The sequence below is a fragment of the Echinops telfairi genome, unplaced genomic scaffold, assembly GCF_000313985.2.
Source record: "Echinops telfairi isolate 266 unplaced genomic scaffold, ASM31398v2 ScPeMD7_1713;HRSCAF=2227, whole genome shotgun sequence".
Classification (NCBI taxonomy): domain Eukaryota; kingdom Metazoa; phylum Chordata; class Mammalia; order Afrosoricida; family Tenrecidae; genus Echinops; species Echinops telfairi.
In genome coordinates this window covers 7,538,509-7,554,329 of record NW_022105611.1, presented here as the reverse complement: position 1 = coordinate 7,554,329, position 15,821 = coordinate 7,538,509, and the positions used below count along the sequence as shown (strand labels likewise).

Here is a 15,821-nt window from a genome sequence, read left to right as displayed (position 1 = left end):
ATTAATGAGTAAATAATGTAAATAATGTAACTGTCAATAATGTTAATGTACATTTCTAACTGTAAATGAGTAGCGGCACAGATAACAGTAAGTCACCCCATCACTTCAAAAGGGTCTCACATCATGTAAAGACACTAGAGAAGCGATGAAGCAATGGCATGTCTTCTCTCCTAATCAGAATTAGTAAGCACTTAAAAACAAAGAACAAAGACAATCCAGACTCCCCCAGTACACCCTCCAAAAGCGGCTGGATGAAACTGAAAAGCAAACGGGATATTTAGTGAAGGAGTCTGAGAAACACCTAAAGCCTGCCAATGAAAGAAATTAAATCGCCACAGTTTCAAGAATTTCAATTTTTGTTTTATAGCACACAATTATCAGTAGCAAAAAGTTATCTAACGAAAAACTAACATTCACAACTTTTTGGAGACTTGTTAATATACCTTCACAAACATCGCAAGGGTAACATTCTTGTTATAACATCATTCAGACGGCTGGCCAAGGAGCTAGAGCTCTGAGTTAATGGTTTCTAGGGCAAACAACCCGGGAACAGAAAAAGCAAATTTCTTTGTTGTTGTTGTTTTGTTTGTTTTTAAGATCACTTTATTGGGGGCTCTTACAGATAGTATAACAATCCATACATCAATTGTATCAAGCATATTTGTACATGTTACCATCATTATTTTCTAAACATTTACTTCTTTTTAAAAAAAATACTTTTATTGGGGGCTCTTACATCTCTTATCACAATCCATACATTCCACCAATGTGTGAAGCACATTTGCACATATGCCGCTATCATGGTTTTCAAAGTATTCTTTTCCCACTTGAGCCCCTGATATCAGCTCCCCATTTCTTCCCCCTCCCACCCCTGCCTTACCTCCCTCCCTCCCTCTCCCTTGATGTTATAATTTTTTCCACATCTTAACGTCATCCTCCGTCGCCCCTCACCCATTTTTCCATTATTTGTCCCCCTGGGAGGGGGTTCTAGTTGATCCTTGTGATGGATTCTCCCTTTCTCCTCCCACCACCCCTAATCCTCCTGGTATCTCTACTCTACTTGTTGGCCCTAAGGGGTTTATCTATCCTGGATTTGCTGTGTTTCGGGCTCTTATCTGTAGCAGTGTGCATGCTCTGGTCTAATCTGATTTGTAAGGTAGAATTGAGATCATAATAGTGGAGTGAAGGAAGCACCAAAGAGCTACAGGAAAGGTGTGTGTTTCATCGGTGCTATACTACACCCTGACTGGTTCATCTCTTCCCTGTGACCCCTCTGTGAGGGGATGTCCAATTGTCTACAGATGGGCATTGGTTCTCCACTCCATGCCGCCCCCCATTCACATTGGGTATGGTTTTATTCTGGGTCTTAGATGCCTGATACCTGATCCCATCGACCTCATGATCACAGAGGCTGCTGTGCTTCTTCCACAAGGGCTTTGTTGCTTCTGAGCTAGATGGCTGCTTGCTTATCTTCAAGCCTTTAAGACCCTAGAAACTTTATCTTTTGATAGCCAGGAACCATGAGCTTTCTTCACCACATTTGTTTAGGCACCCGCTTTGTCTTCAGTGATTGTGTTTGAAAAGTGAGTACCACAGAATGCCAGATTGTTAGAACAAAATGTTCTTGTGTTAAGGAAGTACTTGAGTTGAGGCCCAATGTCCATCTGTAACCTTAATTCTTAACATATAGATATGAGTACATAATTCTGTTCCCCTCTCGTTATATTTATACTTATATATGTACATGCCTATATTTAGGCCTCTATAAATGTCTTTTGCCTCCAGGTTCTTTCCTCTATTTCAAAAGCAAATTTCTTAACCTTATAAAAGTATAAGGTCCACCAATTATAAATCATCACAAACTTTCCATATTTAAAATGTTAAATTTGCTTGTTCTTTCCCTCCAAATGACCAATGTTCTTAAAACATTTGTGTGAGACATTAAGTAACATTTAGCACAAAGAAGAAAATTGTTTGTAAAATCATATAAAAGAATTTTCCAGTATTATTCCTTCTAAATCATCAAATGCACTGAAACAGCTACATGTAGCATGTAATACCTGTGCTCCTGATACAGGGCCAAAGGGGTTTGGTGGTCTCATGACAGGCTGGCTATAGATTAAGGTTGGTTGTGTCATTACTGGTACAGTTCCCATTTGAGGAGGCTAAAAAAATGAAAGAATACCAAGTTAAAGGGTATCAACTCAGTGCTTCCTAGTAGTAAATACATAAGGATAACTAGAATGAAAACCACGGGATCTCTGCTTTGACCCAAAGGAAAAATTTCTTTGAATGAAAGACTCAGAGCCAAACATTTTCCGAAGGTCCCCCCATTGTACAACCCACTTCAGGGCCTAAGCCGATGTATGGGCTGGAAGGCAATACGGCAATGGTCCGGGTCTACAGTTTATGTTCTTGGAGGGGGGACACTATGAGAGGCCACGGGGTTGGGCCTGCCATAAAAATCCAAACCCAGGCATAAGCTTTTTGTTTCTCAAGAAAAATATTTACTATGGTCATTTTAAAAAAAGGATGTAACACAGTCTAATAAGTAACCCTATTTGATGAATTACAAACTTTAAACTTTATAACAGCATACAAAATAATTTCGATGAAAATCTTCGAAAATTCCCAAATTTGCCAACTTTAAACAAAGAGAAAACTTAGAAGAAGTATAGAACTCTAAGGTACTTAAAGGACATTGTCTTTACATATCAAATCAAGTTCTTAATCCATTATGGAAGGATTACATATAAAGATATCTGGCTCTTTGGAGATGTTTACTCTTGATGATTCAATCAGTTATTTTTATGAAGAACCAAAAAGGGGCTTAGATTACAAATTTCTGAATAACTGAAAATAGAATGTCAATCAATATGTTCGTTAAAAAGTCACCACTCCAGCATACAAAATACATGTTATATTTAGTCTATCAAGTAGGCTCCCATAACCAAACTAAACTTCCTGCCATTTCGACTCATAGTGATCCTGTTATCTGCAGTGTTATGGAATTCAATAATTCAAGATTATAGTGGCCGTGTAAGTAACTAAGTATGACTTCTAGTCAAAGACACAGAAAGATTTAAACTCTTCTTGGGATAACATGGAAAGAATAATATATGGATGCTAATTTAGCCAATTCTAAATCTCACTAACTACAGATGAATGGTTCTTTAGATCTTAAATTTCAGATATGTGTATTTATTTGTAATGCTAAAATTACTTTGTGGACAAGATTAATTTCTTTATAATACTATTCAAAAAGTTGATATTGCTACAGTTCACTTTTCTTCTTTAACACAAACCAATTTCTTCCAAGTAGATGAAGGACCCTGGACCCTAGGCCTGCAGCCCTAGAAATTCTCTAGCAACTAAGCTTAAAAACAGATGAGAACTTCACTTTAGGTTTACGGTCTGAATTTTTACATAGACTCCATTTTTATGTAAGGGATACCAAGCAAGTTATAAACCATGAAACTTACACTGGTGCAAGGAGCCATAGTAGCAAAATCAAGGAGCAGTGTGATGCCTTCAATGAGCAAATATTTCCTCCCTGATGAACCAGTTGGATGAAGTCACTACTTTGACTTCGTATCTAAGTAAGTCTGTATAGAAAAAGACTTGTAAAACCCGTCTAGACTGCAGATTATAGGAGCCTAGAGGTTAACAGGCTGCTTTTGTCCTATAAAATCACAGGAGAAATGGCTTTTACTAGCTAAATTTACTGCTAAGGAATTCAAGAAGTGAGAACCTCTTTCCCACTATAGTTTATTATGATTATACAAACCTTACAGGTATTAAATTTATAGTCAAACCAACAAAGGCTCAGAATTAATATTAACTCTACTGGTGCTGTGAATATTGATTATGGCTCTTCTAGCAATAGTCTCCCACACAGTGACTGGTGTGGGGCTGGGTGGTTATCTGTAAAGAAGGTATATGGAAATCTAAAGAGATATATCAGTCTGCAATCCTGCTGGATTTCCAAGGAGCCATCTCAGAAGTGAGGCTGGAGGATCTCACAACCAAAAGAAAATAAGAACTAGGAGTAGAACCCAACGTCTGACCCTAAGATCCTTGTGTATTGAACCAAGACACAGAGCCGTGCCTTCCAGAGGGTGTAGCACCACGAGTTCCCGACAGAACAGTGAGCCCACATTCTCAGCCCGTGGAGCAAGAAAGTTCCAATGTCACTGAAGAGGTTCCCTTAATGGCGTGGACTGTCTCTAGGTGCTTAACAGGGGAGCTAGGTTTTCTGGTCCATGGCATTAGAGATGAGCGCCTTGGGCTAAAGCTTATGGCTGAGTTGGCATTTATTGGAAGCAGTAAAGAGAATTTTATAACACTGCCTAAGCAGAATAGAAGCAAAGAGGTCATGTGGCTAGACGAGAGAGTTGTACAAGCAAGAACAACTGAAAAGAGACTGTACTGACCAAAAAAAAAAAACTGTATCCTGTGTGTTTTTTATCCTGAATTATAATCTGTTTACTTCCCCCAAATGAGGCCATTAATTGTATCGGCTGTGAGTTCCTGTGTGGCGATTGCAATGAAATAGAGTGTAATGGGAGGGGCAGCTGGTACCCGAATTGGTAAAGAAGGTTGGAGGGTGAAGGCATGATCTCCCCCTCATAGGAATTGGCCTTGGGCTCATGTTGAGTTTGATTCTTCTTCACCTTTGTGAAGTCAGGTGCCACCACTGCACAACTCTTACAGCACTTAAATGAGTTTGTTATCATAAAATGCCTAGCAAAAAAGTGCTAGGCAAAAAAATAAACCAAGTAATATTGTGTATTTAATTAAGTTACATATACTGTGTAACAATTATTCTAGGAATATTAATGTAACTATTATCATACTAGAAACTCTATTAGGCACAAGGGGGAATACATTCTTCCAGTTATGCTTATAATAAGAACATTATAAATATAAATGAAAACATTTTTTAAAACTAAAAATATACTTACAATTCCATATCCTATCATGCCTGTTGGTGTAGTAGCAGGATAGGCCATGACTGGGGGTGCCTGACATAGTGAATGAAAAAACAAACAAGGAAGTATAACTTATGTGTTTATATTGAATTGAAGGAATCAAAAGCTGTAGTTCCACTAAAAAGAATTGCTAAGACAGCTGTGATTAAGTAGCACTTGTGATCATTAATAATGGTCAATTAATGTCCAATGGGGGAAACAATTTAAATAAGCAGAAAATTATTAGAAAGGAAAAATATCACTTTAAACAGTTACACAGGATTTCATTGAGTTTTTAGAGCATCAAAAATTTTCAGACTTAAAAAAAAATTCAAAGCTCTAAAATGTATAGTCTACCAATAACACAAAGAATGTTTGCCAAGAAAAAAAATATTGAGTATTTTCTTGGTACTTCATTTCTTAAGCATTCAAAGAAAAAATTTTAAATCCTAAATCAATTTATAACCTAGTCTTCTAAGAAGTTAATTTCTAAGGATCTCATTCACTTTTCAAAGCTCAATGATTTAAACCACTACTGAATAAATTATTTCTATGAATAATAATCCTCATACAAAGAGTTTATAAGTTAGCTTTCCTTTTAATTTCATAGAAATGGAACTATTTTCTGTGCAGCACTAATTTGAAAGAGGGTATTAAATTTTAAGGTCAGCTCATGCCTTAAAGCTTAAAAGAACCATCAGTCACTGAGATGTTTAAGCTCCCCTCTTCCTCTTGCTTTAATTCATCATCTGTAATAGGATTGCTATCAGTTGGAACTGACTTGATCAATAGGTATTATTTCTTTTTTTAATGAATTATCTGAACACAAAATTATTTTAGATATATTTGCTGTCTTAACAACATTTCCTGTGTGCTATATAATAATGAAAGCTGAAACTCAATAAAGGTGAAAGACCAATAACACTGTTGAAACATCAAAAGAAACAAAAACAAAACTGAAATTATGTGGCAATTTGAATATGAGCATGGAGAAGAAGTTAAATAAAGCATAACTTTTAAAAATTAACACTAAAGTGAATAGTTAAAAGTTTAGTATTTGGGGGAGCATGTAGGGCTTATTGGTCTCTCCCTACTTAAAAACCAAAGTCTGCAAGAGCAGTAGACAAACTGCCAAAAATAGCAGAAGCCTGTAAGATTTCATGCAGTTGTTACTTTAAACATTGTCACAATCCACACTTCCCATTCAGAAGTCATCAGTGCACAGTGGCAGCACAGATACACACACAGACACCCAGCCATCTGGCAGCAATGGTGGAATAGTAAGCAAGAAAAAAAAACTGGTATTTCCCATGCCACCATCAGAATTAATTCTGAAACACACCCATGAAATCAGTAGATGCTAGAAAGAATTTTTGGCACATTGAAAATCTGAATGTAAAAACAAGTAATAGCTGGAAGATTATGAGATTCTGCTATAGCAGTGGTTAATAGCATGCCAATTTATTGCAAAAAGGCTAGTTTTTGGTCACTTACGTATTGTGGAAAATGCATGCCATTCTGTTTTTCCCAGGGAAGAACAATTACATAATGCAATAACACTGGATTAGAACAAGTACTTACACAACACAAAATACACAGAGAGCATTTTAGTTCACATGTACATTCACTAACTACTTAAAATCCTCTGTAATTCCGGTATATCAAATGAAAGAACATCTACATTGAAACACTGTCAAGGTGGACCAACCAGGGACATTCAATGAACAATGTTTAATGATTACAAGTGTCTTCAGAATATATACTCTATCAGCGTCAATGGTGCAAAAATTCAATCGAATGCATACCATAAAAAGAGTTGTATCTAATGGCATCTATCATAGGTGAGGGAAAAGGCAAGCAATTAAGTTATTAAAAGAATCTGTATTAAAGTATCATTTATTTTAATAAAATCATAAGTATTTGTTTTAAATTCTAAAAACAAAAAGAGTTTAAACCTTGACAGTGTTTAAGGATTAATAAAAAGGTTAGAAATGTAAAGAAATGTCACAGGCAGCAGTTTGTCTAACTGGTGAATCTCATCACCAGCCCTAAACTTTAGCCATTAAAGAGCAAATCTATAAAATACAATGCAAAGAAACGTTAACAAAATCATTAAGAGATGACAGACACTGCCATATACAACACAGCACCATAAACACTGCTATTATATCACCAACTTACATAGTCTAGAAGATTAAATGCCATCCTTCCTAGCTGTCAATATTAAGTGGTCTATTAACTATTAATATTTCACATGAATACTAATTTACGATAAAATAAGAAGATATTAGTCTGGGTATTTATATCATCATTCACACACTGTCAGTGCATAATTCATACTTGAGACTATAAAATCCACTAATCTCCTACTATCCCCTAAGTCAAGAAACTGTAATAGAACTGAAAAACAGTGAATTCAATGTTAGAAAAAAATGGATTTCAATTTACTTTTTAGCTGCTTCACTTTTAGGAGAAACATACCTTAAATTTATATAACATGTCTTAAAATTGAGATAATTATATGTGCTGAAATCACCTCAATAGTGCACCAATTACATGTTCAAGATAATATGTAAAATGTATAAACTATTTAAATGTGAAGTTTCATTATTAGTAATGATACTTACTTCTACCAGTAAATAATTACTGCCTTAAAGGAGCTAAGTGTCTATATTATTTCCCATTTGTGAGGTATGGTGCAAATAAAATACTTTAGATAAGGTAACATAACATTTATCAGTATATTATAGTTTTAGCTCAATCTTACTAACTTAACAATTAAGAGAAAATAGGGCAATACTCTGGAAGGAATTTAACAAGAAAGTGACTATAACAAGGACAGTGTGGATCCAACAAAAATAAAGGGTGGCATATGTAGCCTGTGTGATCTAAATGCTACTACTAGTACACTACTAAAAGAAGACATTTTAATTTTTTCTGTAAGAAATAGATTTTCTGTGATCCAGGGAGACTTGTTGGATTGATCTCAATAGTGAGATTAGAGTAGCAAAATAGGGAGGGTAGAGGGAGAATGGGTAGGAAAGAAGGAACCTATTATAAGGAACTATATGTGACCTCCTCCCTGGGGGACAGACAACCGAAAAGTGGGTGAAAGGAGACATCGGGCAGGGCAAGATATGACAAAATACCAATTTATAAACTATCAAGGGCTCATGAGGAAGGGGGAAGCAGGGAGGGAGGGGAAAAATGAGAACCTAATGTGGGGGGTTTAAGTGGAGAGAAAATGTTTTGAGAATGATGTACAAATGCGCTTTACACAATTGATGTGTTGTATGGATTGCAATAACAGTTGTATGAGCCCTTTAATAAAATGTTTTAAAAATAAATAAATAAAGTTAAAAAAAAATACTTCTGTACAAGCTGTGCTTTTCAGCACATTTTAAATGCAGTTTTTGTGGTAAAATTAGGAGCCTTGGCTGATATTCGGGCCGCCTTATACTCGAGTATATAGGTTAAGTAATAAATTTGAAACCCAGCCATATAGAGAAGGGAGTAATCAAGAGCTTATGCTCTGGTGTTAAGCTGTCTGGTTCCAGCAACCCATCCAATGACTCAAGAACCCAACTACCATAAACATATTACTTCAAAGCTCTGTGCCTCTGTCTTCTCATCTGTAAAGTGCAGATGATTACTATCAAATACGGTTAATTTGAAGATTACATAAGATAGCACTACACTGTTATTAGAACAATACTGGGCACGTAGTAAGCCACAAATAAATGTTAGCTTTAAAACATGCTTCACAGATAGTCAATAAAATTCCTAGAAAAGTAATATAAATTACTTATATTTCTAAAGCTCAACAACAATCCATGTATGCCTTTCACTTTAAAAACATTTTCATGTGGAAGAATATCATGAATTTTCCAACTCACCATCGTGGCAGCATTCCAAGCAGTTGTTGGTGCAACCTTTGGTTGCCAGTTAGATCCTCCAGTTAACTTCTTTTCACCTGGCTGACTCCAATTGACATCGCTTTGAATAAACATAGGTAAGAACATTAAACACTTCGTTGTAAAACATCTTCATTATACAGTTAAGATTTAGAATAGTGCATTTAAGATCTCTACACCATTAAGATCTCTACATTTAAGAAATGAAGTGTACATAGGGAAAGAAGAGCAATAAAACACTCACTTCTTGGTGGTTCCATTTCCAATGCCAAGATCTAATACGGGAGAAAAAGAAAGCATTTCAAAACTAGACTCATTTTTTCTAAAACAAATGATTTAAAGAAAAAGGGAAAAATGCAAAGAATACTTACTGCCCACAAGGTTGGCTAAGGATGAATCCAGGTCATCTGATACTAACTTGTTAGGTGGGAGTTTGGCAACCGGAAGACTCTGGTTCTGAGAGGCCACTGTCGGTTTGAGAAGTCCACCTAGTTCATCAAAGCCTTAAAGTTACAAACAGACGAAATAGGATTTGTAAGGAACTTATGGTGCTACAGCTTCCTAAAATGGGTCTCTGCGGCCATTTCTCATTTCTTGCTCAATGGAAAAGTTATTTTATAAATGGGCAGCAGGTAAATGTTCTTAAATGGAAAAAGGAAAAATTCTCCATTCCATAAAAAACTGATTGAAAAGATTGGCTGTTTTCATGGAACTGTTTTCATCTTATCTCATGGCAAACACATTATGGTTACAATGTATCTAAAGAAAAACAACCAAGAAAATATTCTTACTGCTAGGAAGAAAGGGGAATATGGAATGTAATTCTCCCTCTCAGGGAGCAACATTTTTCTCACAGTCACTTATATTTGAAGCAATATAGATGTTCAAAAACACATTTTTTTCCCAAAGGTTCCTGTTGCTTTATTACACACACACACACACACAGACACACACCCTTTGGGTTTTTAAAAATCATTTTATTGGGGGCTCCATACATCCATCCCTGTGTCAAGCACATTTGTACATTTGTTGCCATCATCATTCTCAAAACATTTTCTATTTGAGCCCTTGGTATTGGCTCAATTTCCCCCGCCCCCTACCTCATGAACCCTTGATAATGTATAAATTTTTTTTCCATGTATTACACTGTCCAATGTCTCCCTTCACCCACTTTTCTGTTGTCAGTCCCCCAGGGAGGGGGTTATATGCAGATCCTTGCGATTGGTTCCCCCTTTCTACCCCACCTTCCCCTTCACCTCATGGTATCTCTACTCTCATATTGGGCCTGAGGGGTTCATCCTGGATTCCCTGTGTTTCCAGTCCCTATCTGTACCAGTGTACATCCTCTGGTCTAGCCAGATTTGTAAGGTAGAATTGGGATCATGATAGTGTGGGGGTGGGGAGAGCATTAAAGAATTAGAGGAAAGTTGCATGCTTCTTTGGTGCTATATTTCACACCCTGACTGGCTCGTCTCCTCCCTGCCATCCATCTATAAGGGGATGTTCACTTGCCTACAGATGGGCTTTGGAAGTCCACTCTGCACTCCCCCTCATTCACAACCATATGACTCTTTGTTTTTTGATGCCTGATACCTGATCCCATTGACACCTCATGATCACACAGGCTGCCGTGCTTCTTCCATATGGGCTTTGTTGCTTCTGAGCTAGATAGCCAGCACTTATCTTCAAGCCTTTAAGACCCCAGATGCTATATCTTTTGATAGCCAGGCTCCATCAGCTTTCTTCACCACATTTGCTTATGCACCCGCTTTGTCTTCAGCTATCATGTCAGGAAGGTGAGGGTCATGGAATACCACTTTAATAGAACAAAGTGTTCTTGCATTGAGGGAGTACTTGAGTAGAGGCCCAATGTCCATCTGCTTACCTTAATACTAAACCTATAAATATATGCACATAGATTTCCCCACTGTCATATAGTTACATATGTACGTGCCTGTATTTAGACCTCTATAAATGCCCTTTGCCTCCTAGTTTATTCCTCTATTTCTTTTTATTTCCTCTTGTCCTACTATCATGCTCGGCCTTCATTTGGGTTTCAGTAATTCCTCTAGGTTACATTGTCCTTGATCAAGCCCTACCATGACTCCTATACCCTCCTCACCATCGATTTTGAATCACTTGTTTCCTTGTCCCTGGGGTTGTTAACACCCACTTCCTTTTCCCTGCCTTCCCCTCTCCCGATACACCTTTTTAAAAATATTCTTCACAGTGGAGGCTGTAAGGTGCATGTGCACTGAAAGCAGTGAAAATGAACCATGAGATTATCTGTTACTCTCTTATTACCAGATAGTAAATTAGGTCACTGTCTGAAAATGAAAATACAATAAAGTCCTTAAGGTCCTCTATCAGGAGCAAATCCAACCCAACCAGTAGGGAGAATTATTAGCATGACCTATGCATAAACAAATGAAGTGCTTAAGTTCAAAGAGTTTGATAAAAAATTACAGCAAAAGTGGCAGCTTGCAAAATGTGACTGACTGGATTCTATTTCCAGAAAGACAAATTGGAAGGGGAAAAGTAAAATGCTTCAAAAATGTAATTATAAACCTATAAAGTGTACAAAAAAAGTCTAATTTGTAATCCACACATAGTCTTTAAAAGCTTCTTTACTTTTGGGATGATATTTAGTTATATGCTATAAAGCATTTCTTATTTTAAAGGGTTAATTTTAATTGTTAACCAAATCATAACTATTTCAGGTATGAGTAGAATTACTGAGTGCCAGCACTGAAACTATTAATCTTCACAAATTTCAAATTAACAATATATTAACTAAAGATTTAAATAGAAATTTAGATCCAAGAATTATAAAGTTCTTTTAATACAACTGAATAAGCACATTATAGTAGTCATTCTTGAAACACGAAAAAGTTCCTGCAGTCCAGTGTTTATGGAAATACCATCTAACAAGTCAATGTAGCTAAAAGTTCTAATTTCTTAGTTTTCAAAATCAGGTGGTTTCCTACATTAAAACAGATTATCTATTTTAGGAAATATAGGAATTATAATGGCTGACCCACTCAAGTTGATTTTGACACTTGGAGACCTTATGTAGGGTTCTGAATGAAGGCTATAAATTTTTATGGGACTAAATAGCCTGTCTTTCTCTTGCAGAGTGACTACTGGGGTTGAACCACTGACCTTGCATTTAGCAATCTAGTAACACTTACTCCACAGCATCTCCATGGCTCCTCAATAATGACTAAAAAGGCATTCTAAAAATATTTACTACTGACTTTGCATTCTAACTTATGAGCAAAATCTGTATCTCTCATTAGTTCTGTAAGAAACAAAATCTCCCAAGATTTGATCAATAACTGTCACAAAGGAGAAGGGAAATGGCTAATAGTAGTAGTTCCCTAGAGTTCTCTTTCGGTGGGGCTGGGGGTAATTTCATTGGCTACTCCAACTTTATCTACTTATACATGTTCAAAGTAGCATTATATTTCCCTATACAGACTCTAAGTTCTTATAATATTGTTACCAGAAGAAAAATATTTTTTTCTCTTACCGCCAGAATCTACAATAACGTTTGTAGACTTATTTCCAAATACAGATTCAAAGTCAACATTAAGGCCAGTTGAAGGATGTGGCTGGGCAACTGGAGAAGGAGTGAATCCTGAACAAATCAAAATGGAAAAAGCACAATTCTTTAATAACCCTACATTTATATTCTTTAATAATGATAACAATAAAATTGAAAGAACAATAAATTCCTAGAGCAAAAAACGGAACAAAACAAAACAAAAAAAACCAAAAACACTCAAGTCTTCAAGGAAAACATTTTCTATATCACCACATTATTTTGGTAGTGACATTTTTCATAACAATCTGACAAAGAGCAACTGATGTTAATCACTACTTTGCTTTACTACAGAAATTTTAAAAATTGTGTATTTTACTTTAATTTTATATGCTTACAATAATTTTTAAACACACCCTAAAATTCAAGATTTTATATAAAACAAAATACACACATTTGACAATGAAATATTCTGTGGGGTCTGTATAAATAAATAAATCTATTTAGCAAATCCAAGATAAGAATCTTTCGTCATCTATCCATCCAAATTTTGTTTCTCTATCTTTTCTTTAATAGCTAATCAAAAACTATATGGTCTAAGTTCATTTTATTAGGAGCACGGAGGGTTTATAACTTTATCTCTGCTTTGTCAAAGGGCTTTAAGAACACCAAGACAAAAATTAAACACAGAACTTTCACTTCCATTTACCCTCTAACTTCAACTTACTACTTCCAACAGCAGAAAGGGACAAGAATGCAATCAAATATGCTAATTTACCTAAGCAGACTGAACTACCACCAGACCATAAACAAGACTTTTGCGTTCCTTTGTACATTACAAAGACGCTAGTGGCAATAAGTAAATACCATGCTCAGCTCTTTGAAACCAGTCAATGCTAAGGTAGCAGAAGCAAGAAATGTTCAATTAAATGAAGCAGTTTTTTGTTTTGTTTAGGTAAAGTTCTGATTCTCTAGTGGGTGAGAAGATTTAAAATAATCTAAAAATATTAAGGCTGTCAAGATGGCTTGGAGTGCTTTCAATTTCTAAGCATATCCAAGCAGAAAACAAGCTGGCAATGGCCACAAAGAAGGAATTCTTGCATTTTGTAGAAGGACGCAATAAATGGCTGTTAAGGGTGCTCCCATCTCCAAATTATATAAAGTCAGGGTGTTAAAGAAATATAATATGAAAAGATCAACACCTAAACATTTGGAAAAAGCTCAACTTCTTGACTACTAACAGATTTTCTCTCTTCCCCCGACCTCTGCTAAAGAACCTTCAGTCTGTCAGACTCTCACTTTGAATTCTTAATGTACAATGATGCTATTATTAAAAAAAAAAAAAAATCCAATAAAATTTTTCAAAAAGTAGAAAAGTGTAGGCAAGATCTGGTGGGATGGGGAAGATTGTTCTCAAAGACAGAGGACTATAACGACCTACACAAGGTGGTACACACCAATATTACCTAAGATTGCTATTTTAAAAGCAGTGTTTTATGTCATAAATGAATATCCAGTAGGTCACCAATTTTTAGAGGGTATATGAGTTTGGTCCTGTTCTACGATTACTCAAGCCTTAAAACACTTTTAACTCAAAGATGCTGACCATACTATGCGAACATGAACACTTTCTTTAAAAATAGTACATGCCACACAAAATAATTTAGTACATAAATTCTGTAACTATTTGATGAGAAGTTCCCTCTAATTATACAGACTGAGCAGTTAACATTTTTAAAGTATATAGGCAATTTAGAAATTCAATGACCAAATCAACAGTATTTCTCGCACTGTGATGGGCCAATCACGATGGATGTCTGCTGAGTAGATGTATCAGTTCTTTGTATAAGGAATTAAAAAAGAAGAACGAAAGAACCAATGCACCTATTCAACAAAAAAACAAACGATTGCTACTGGAAACTACATGTGTTTCAGAGTGACAGAACTGCTCTCTGAATTTTCATAGCTATGTGACTTTCAGGTACCTCTTGGAGTGGGGTGGGGAATTTCAAACTGTCATCTTTTGATTAATAGTCAAGTAAGGAGTGATTTGCCTCACACCATGGTATTATAAAAGACAACAAGCAGCCAAAAAGAATTGCTACCAGGGTTCCAGTTCAGACCTGCATGGGGGGTTATTCCCCCAAAAATATGTTTAAATATGTCTCTGAAATCAGGGGTGGGCTGCAGCCAAACTCTCTCAGGAATACAACTGTCTCAGTCTTGTTAGGTTATGTGTTGGGCTGAAACCCCCAGTGGGTCCACAGAGTAAGCTCCAGAGTAGAAAGACGAGGCCATACAGGCACGGAAACCCCCAAGGCGGTTGGACCCTGGTCTTCCAGGGTCACCAGGAGTAGTTAGCACCGACTCAATGGCAGTGGGTTGATAGTTGTTGGTCTTCTGAGGGCATCTACCCCCGCAGCCCCAAAAGGTACAATCAAAGTAGATCTGAGGGGATCTTCTGAGCAAGAGGTCATTCTCAAAAGGTTATGGTGACTGTTTGGGGGGATTCCAAATCAAATGGGTAAAATCCCACTAAATCTTAAAGGACATAGGTTAATCACAGGGCCTTATTATGAAGTCATTCTAAGAACTGCATTGAAGGAAAAAAAAAAAAGGCCTGGAAAATTTAACGGAATGTTGTTTGTATCATGACAGTGCACCTGCTCACTCTTCGCTCTTTTCTCGGCTGAGAGCCTGATCTTGTCCCTTCAGACTTCTCTTTGGTTTCCAGATCTTAAAGAATATTTAAAAGGAATACAGTCCCTTAAGGATGCTGAAATTCCCATTTTGAATTTGGTTTAAGTTGAAGTACAGAATTCTTTGAGAAAGGATTAAGGATTAGAAACTGGAAACATGGCTTTCAGAAATGTACAGACCTAAATGAAGGATTTGTAAATAAATAAAAAATAGCTTCAATTTTGATATTCTTGTTCAATAGAGATTTTTATGAGTTTGTTGCAATTCTTACCAATGGTTGGAAAAAGATAGAAAGCAATCCATATTTAGTAGTTTTAAACATCTCTTCATATGGGGGGGGGCAGATGAGGAGCTGATATTAAGAGCTTAAATAGAAAGCAAATGTTTTGGGAATGATGAGGGCAACAAATGTACAAATGTGCTTGACATACAATGGATGGATGGATGGATTGTGATGAGTTGTATGAGCCCCCAATAAAATAATTTTTTAAAAAAAGCCTCTTCAAGACTAGAGCACATCCTGGCCCACTAGGCCAAATAGAGCAGCCAGTCCACAGAGAGGACCACATGGCCAGCCCCACTATGAGACAAGATGCCCCTCACTGGCCCATGGCCCTGCGGGGGACAACACCAGGGACACAGTGTGGGAATTGCGCCTGATCTGACCCCGCCATGCCGAGGCAAGGCACTGGG

At 36.6% G+C, this 15,821-nt stretch overlaps 1 protein-coding gene across 12 annotated transcripts in view; it reads right to left on the bottom strand.

Annotated features, from left to right (window-relative positions):
• The window catches only part of PICALM (phosphatidylinositol binding clathrin assembly protein), a 69,736-nt gene that overhangs the window by 17,560 nt on the left and 36,355 nt on the right, over positions 1-15,821 (bottom strand). For 4 of the 12 annotated variants that reach the window (XM_045293194.1, XM_045293198.1, XM_045293196.1 and 1 more), the window contains 7 exons: positions 12,417-12,524; positions 9,256-9,387; positions 9,129-9,159; positions 8,867-8,966; positions 6,465-6,488; positions 4,965-5,024; positions 2,061-2,165 (listed from right to left, as the gene is read on the bottom strand). In XM_045293194.1, coding sequence (XP_045149129.1) covers positions 2,061-2,165; positions 4,965-5,024; positions 6,465-6,488; positions 8,867-8,966; positions 9,129-9,159; positions 9,256-9,387; positions 12,417-12,524 — 560 coding nt within the window. The remainder of the gene's footprint in view (positions 1-2,060; positions 2,166-4,964; positions 5,025-6,464; positions 6,489-8,866; positions 8,967-9,128; positions 9,160-9,255; positions 9,388-12,416; positions 12,525-15,821) is intronic. The other 8 variants (XM_045293197.1, XM_045293200.1, XM_045293202.1 and 5 more) reach the window with 3 other exon arrangements.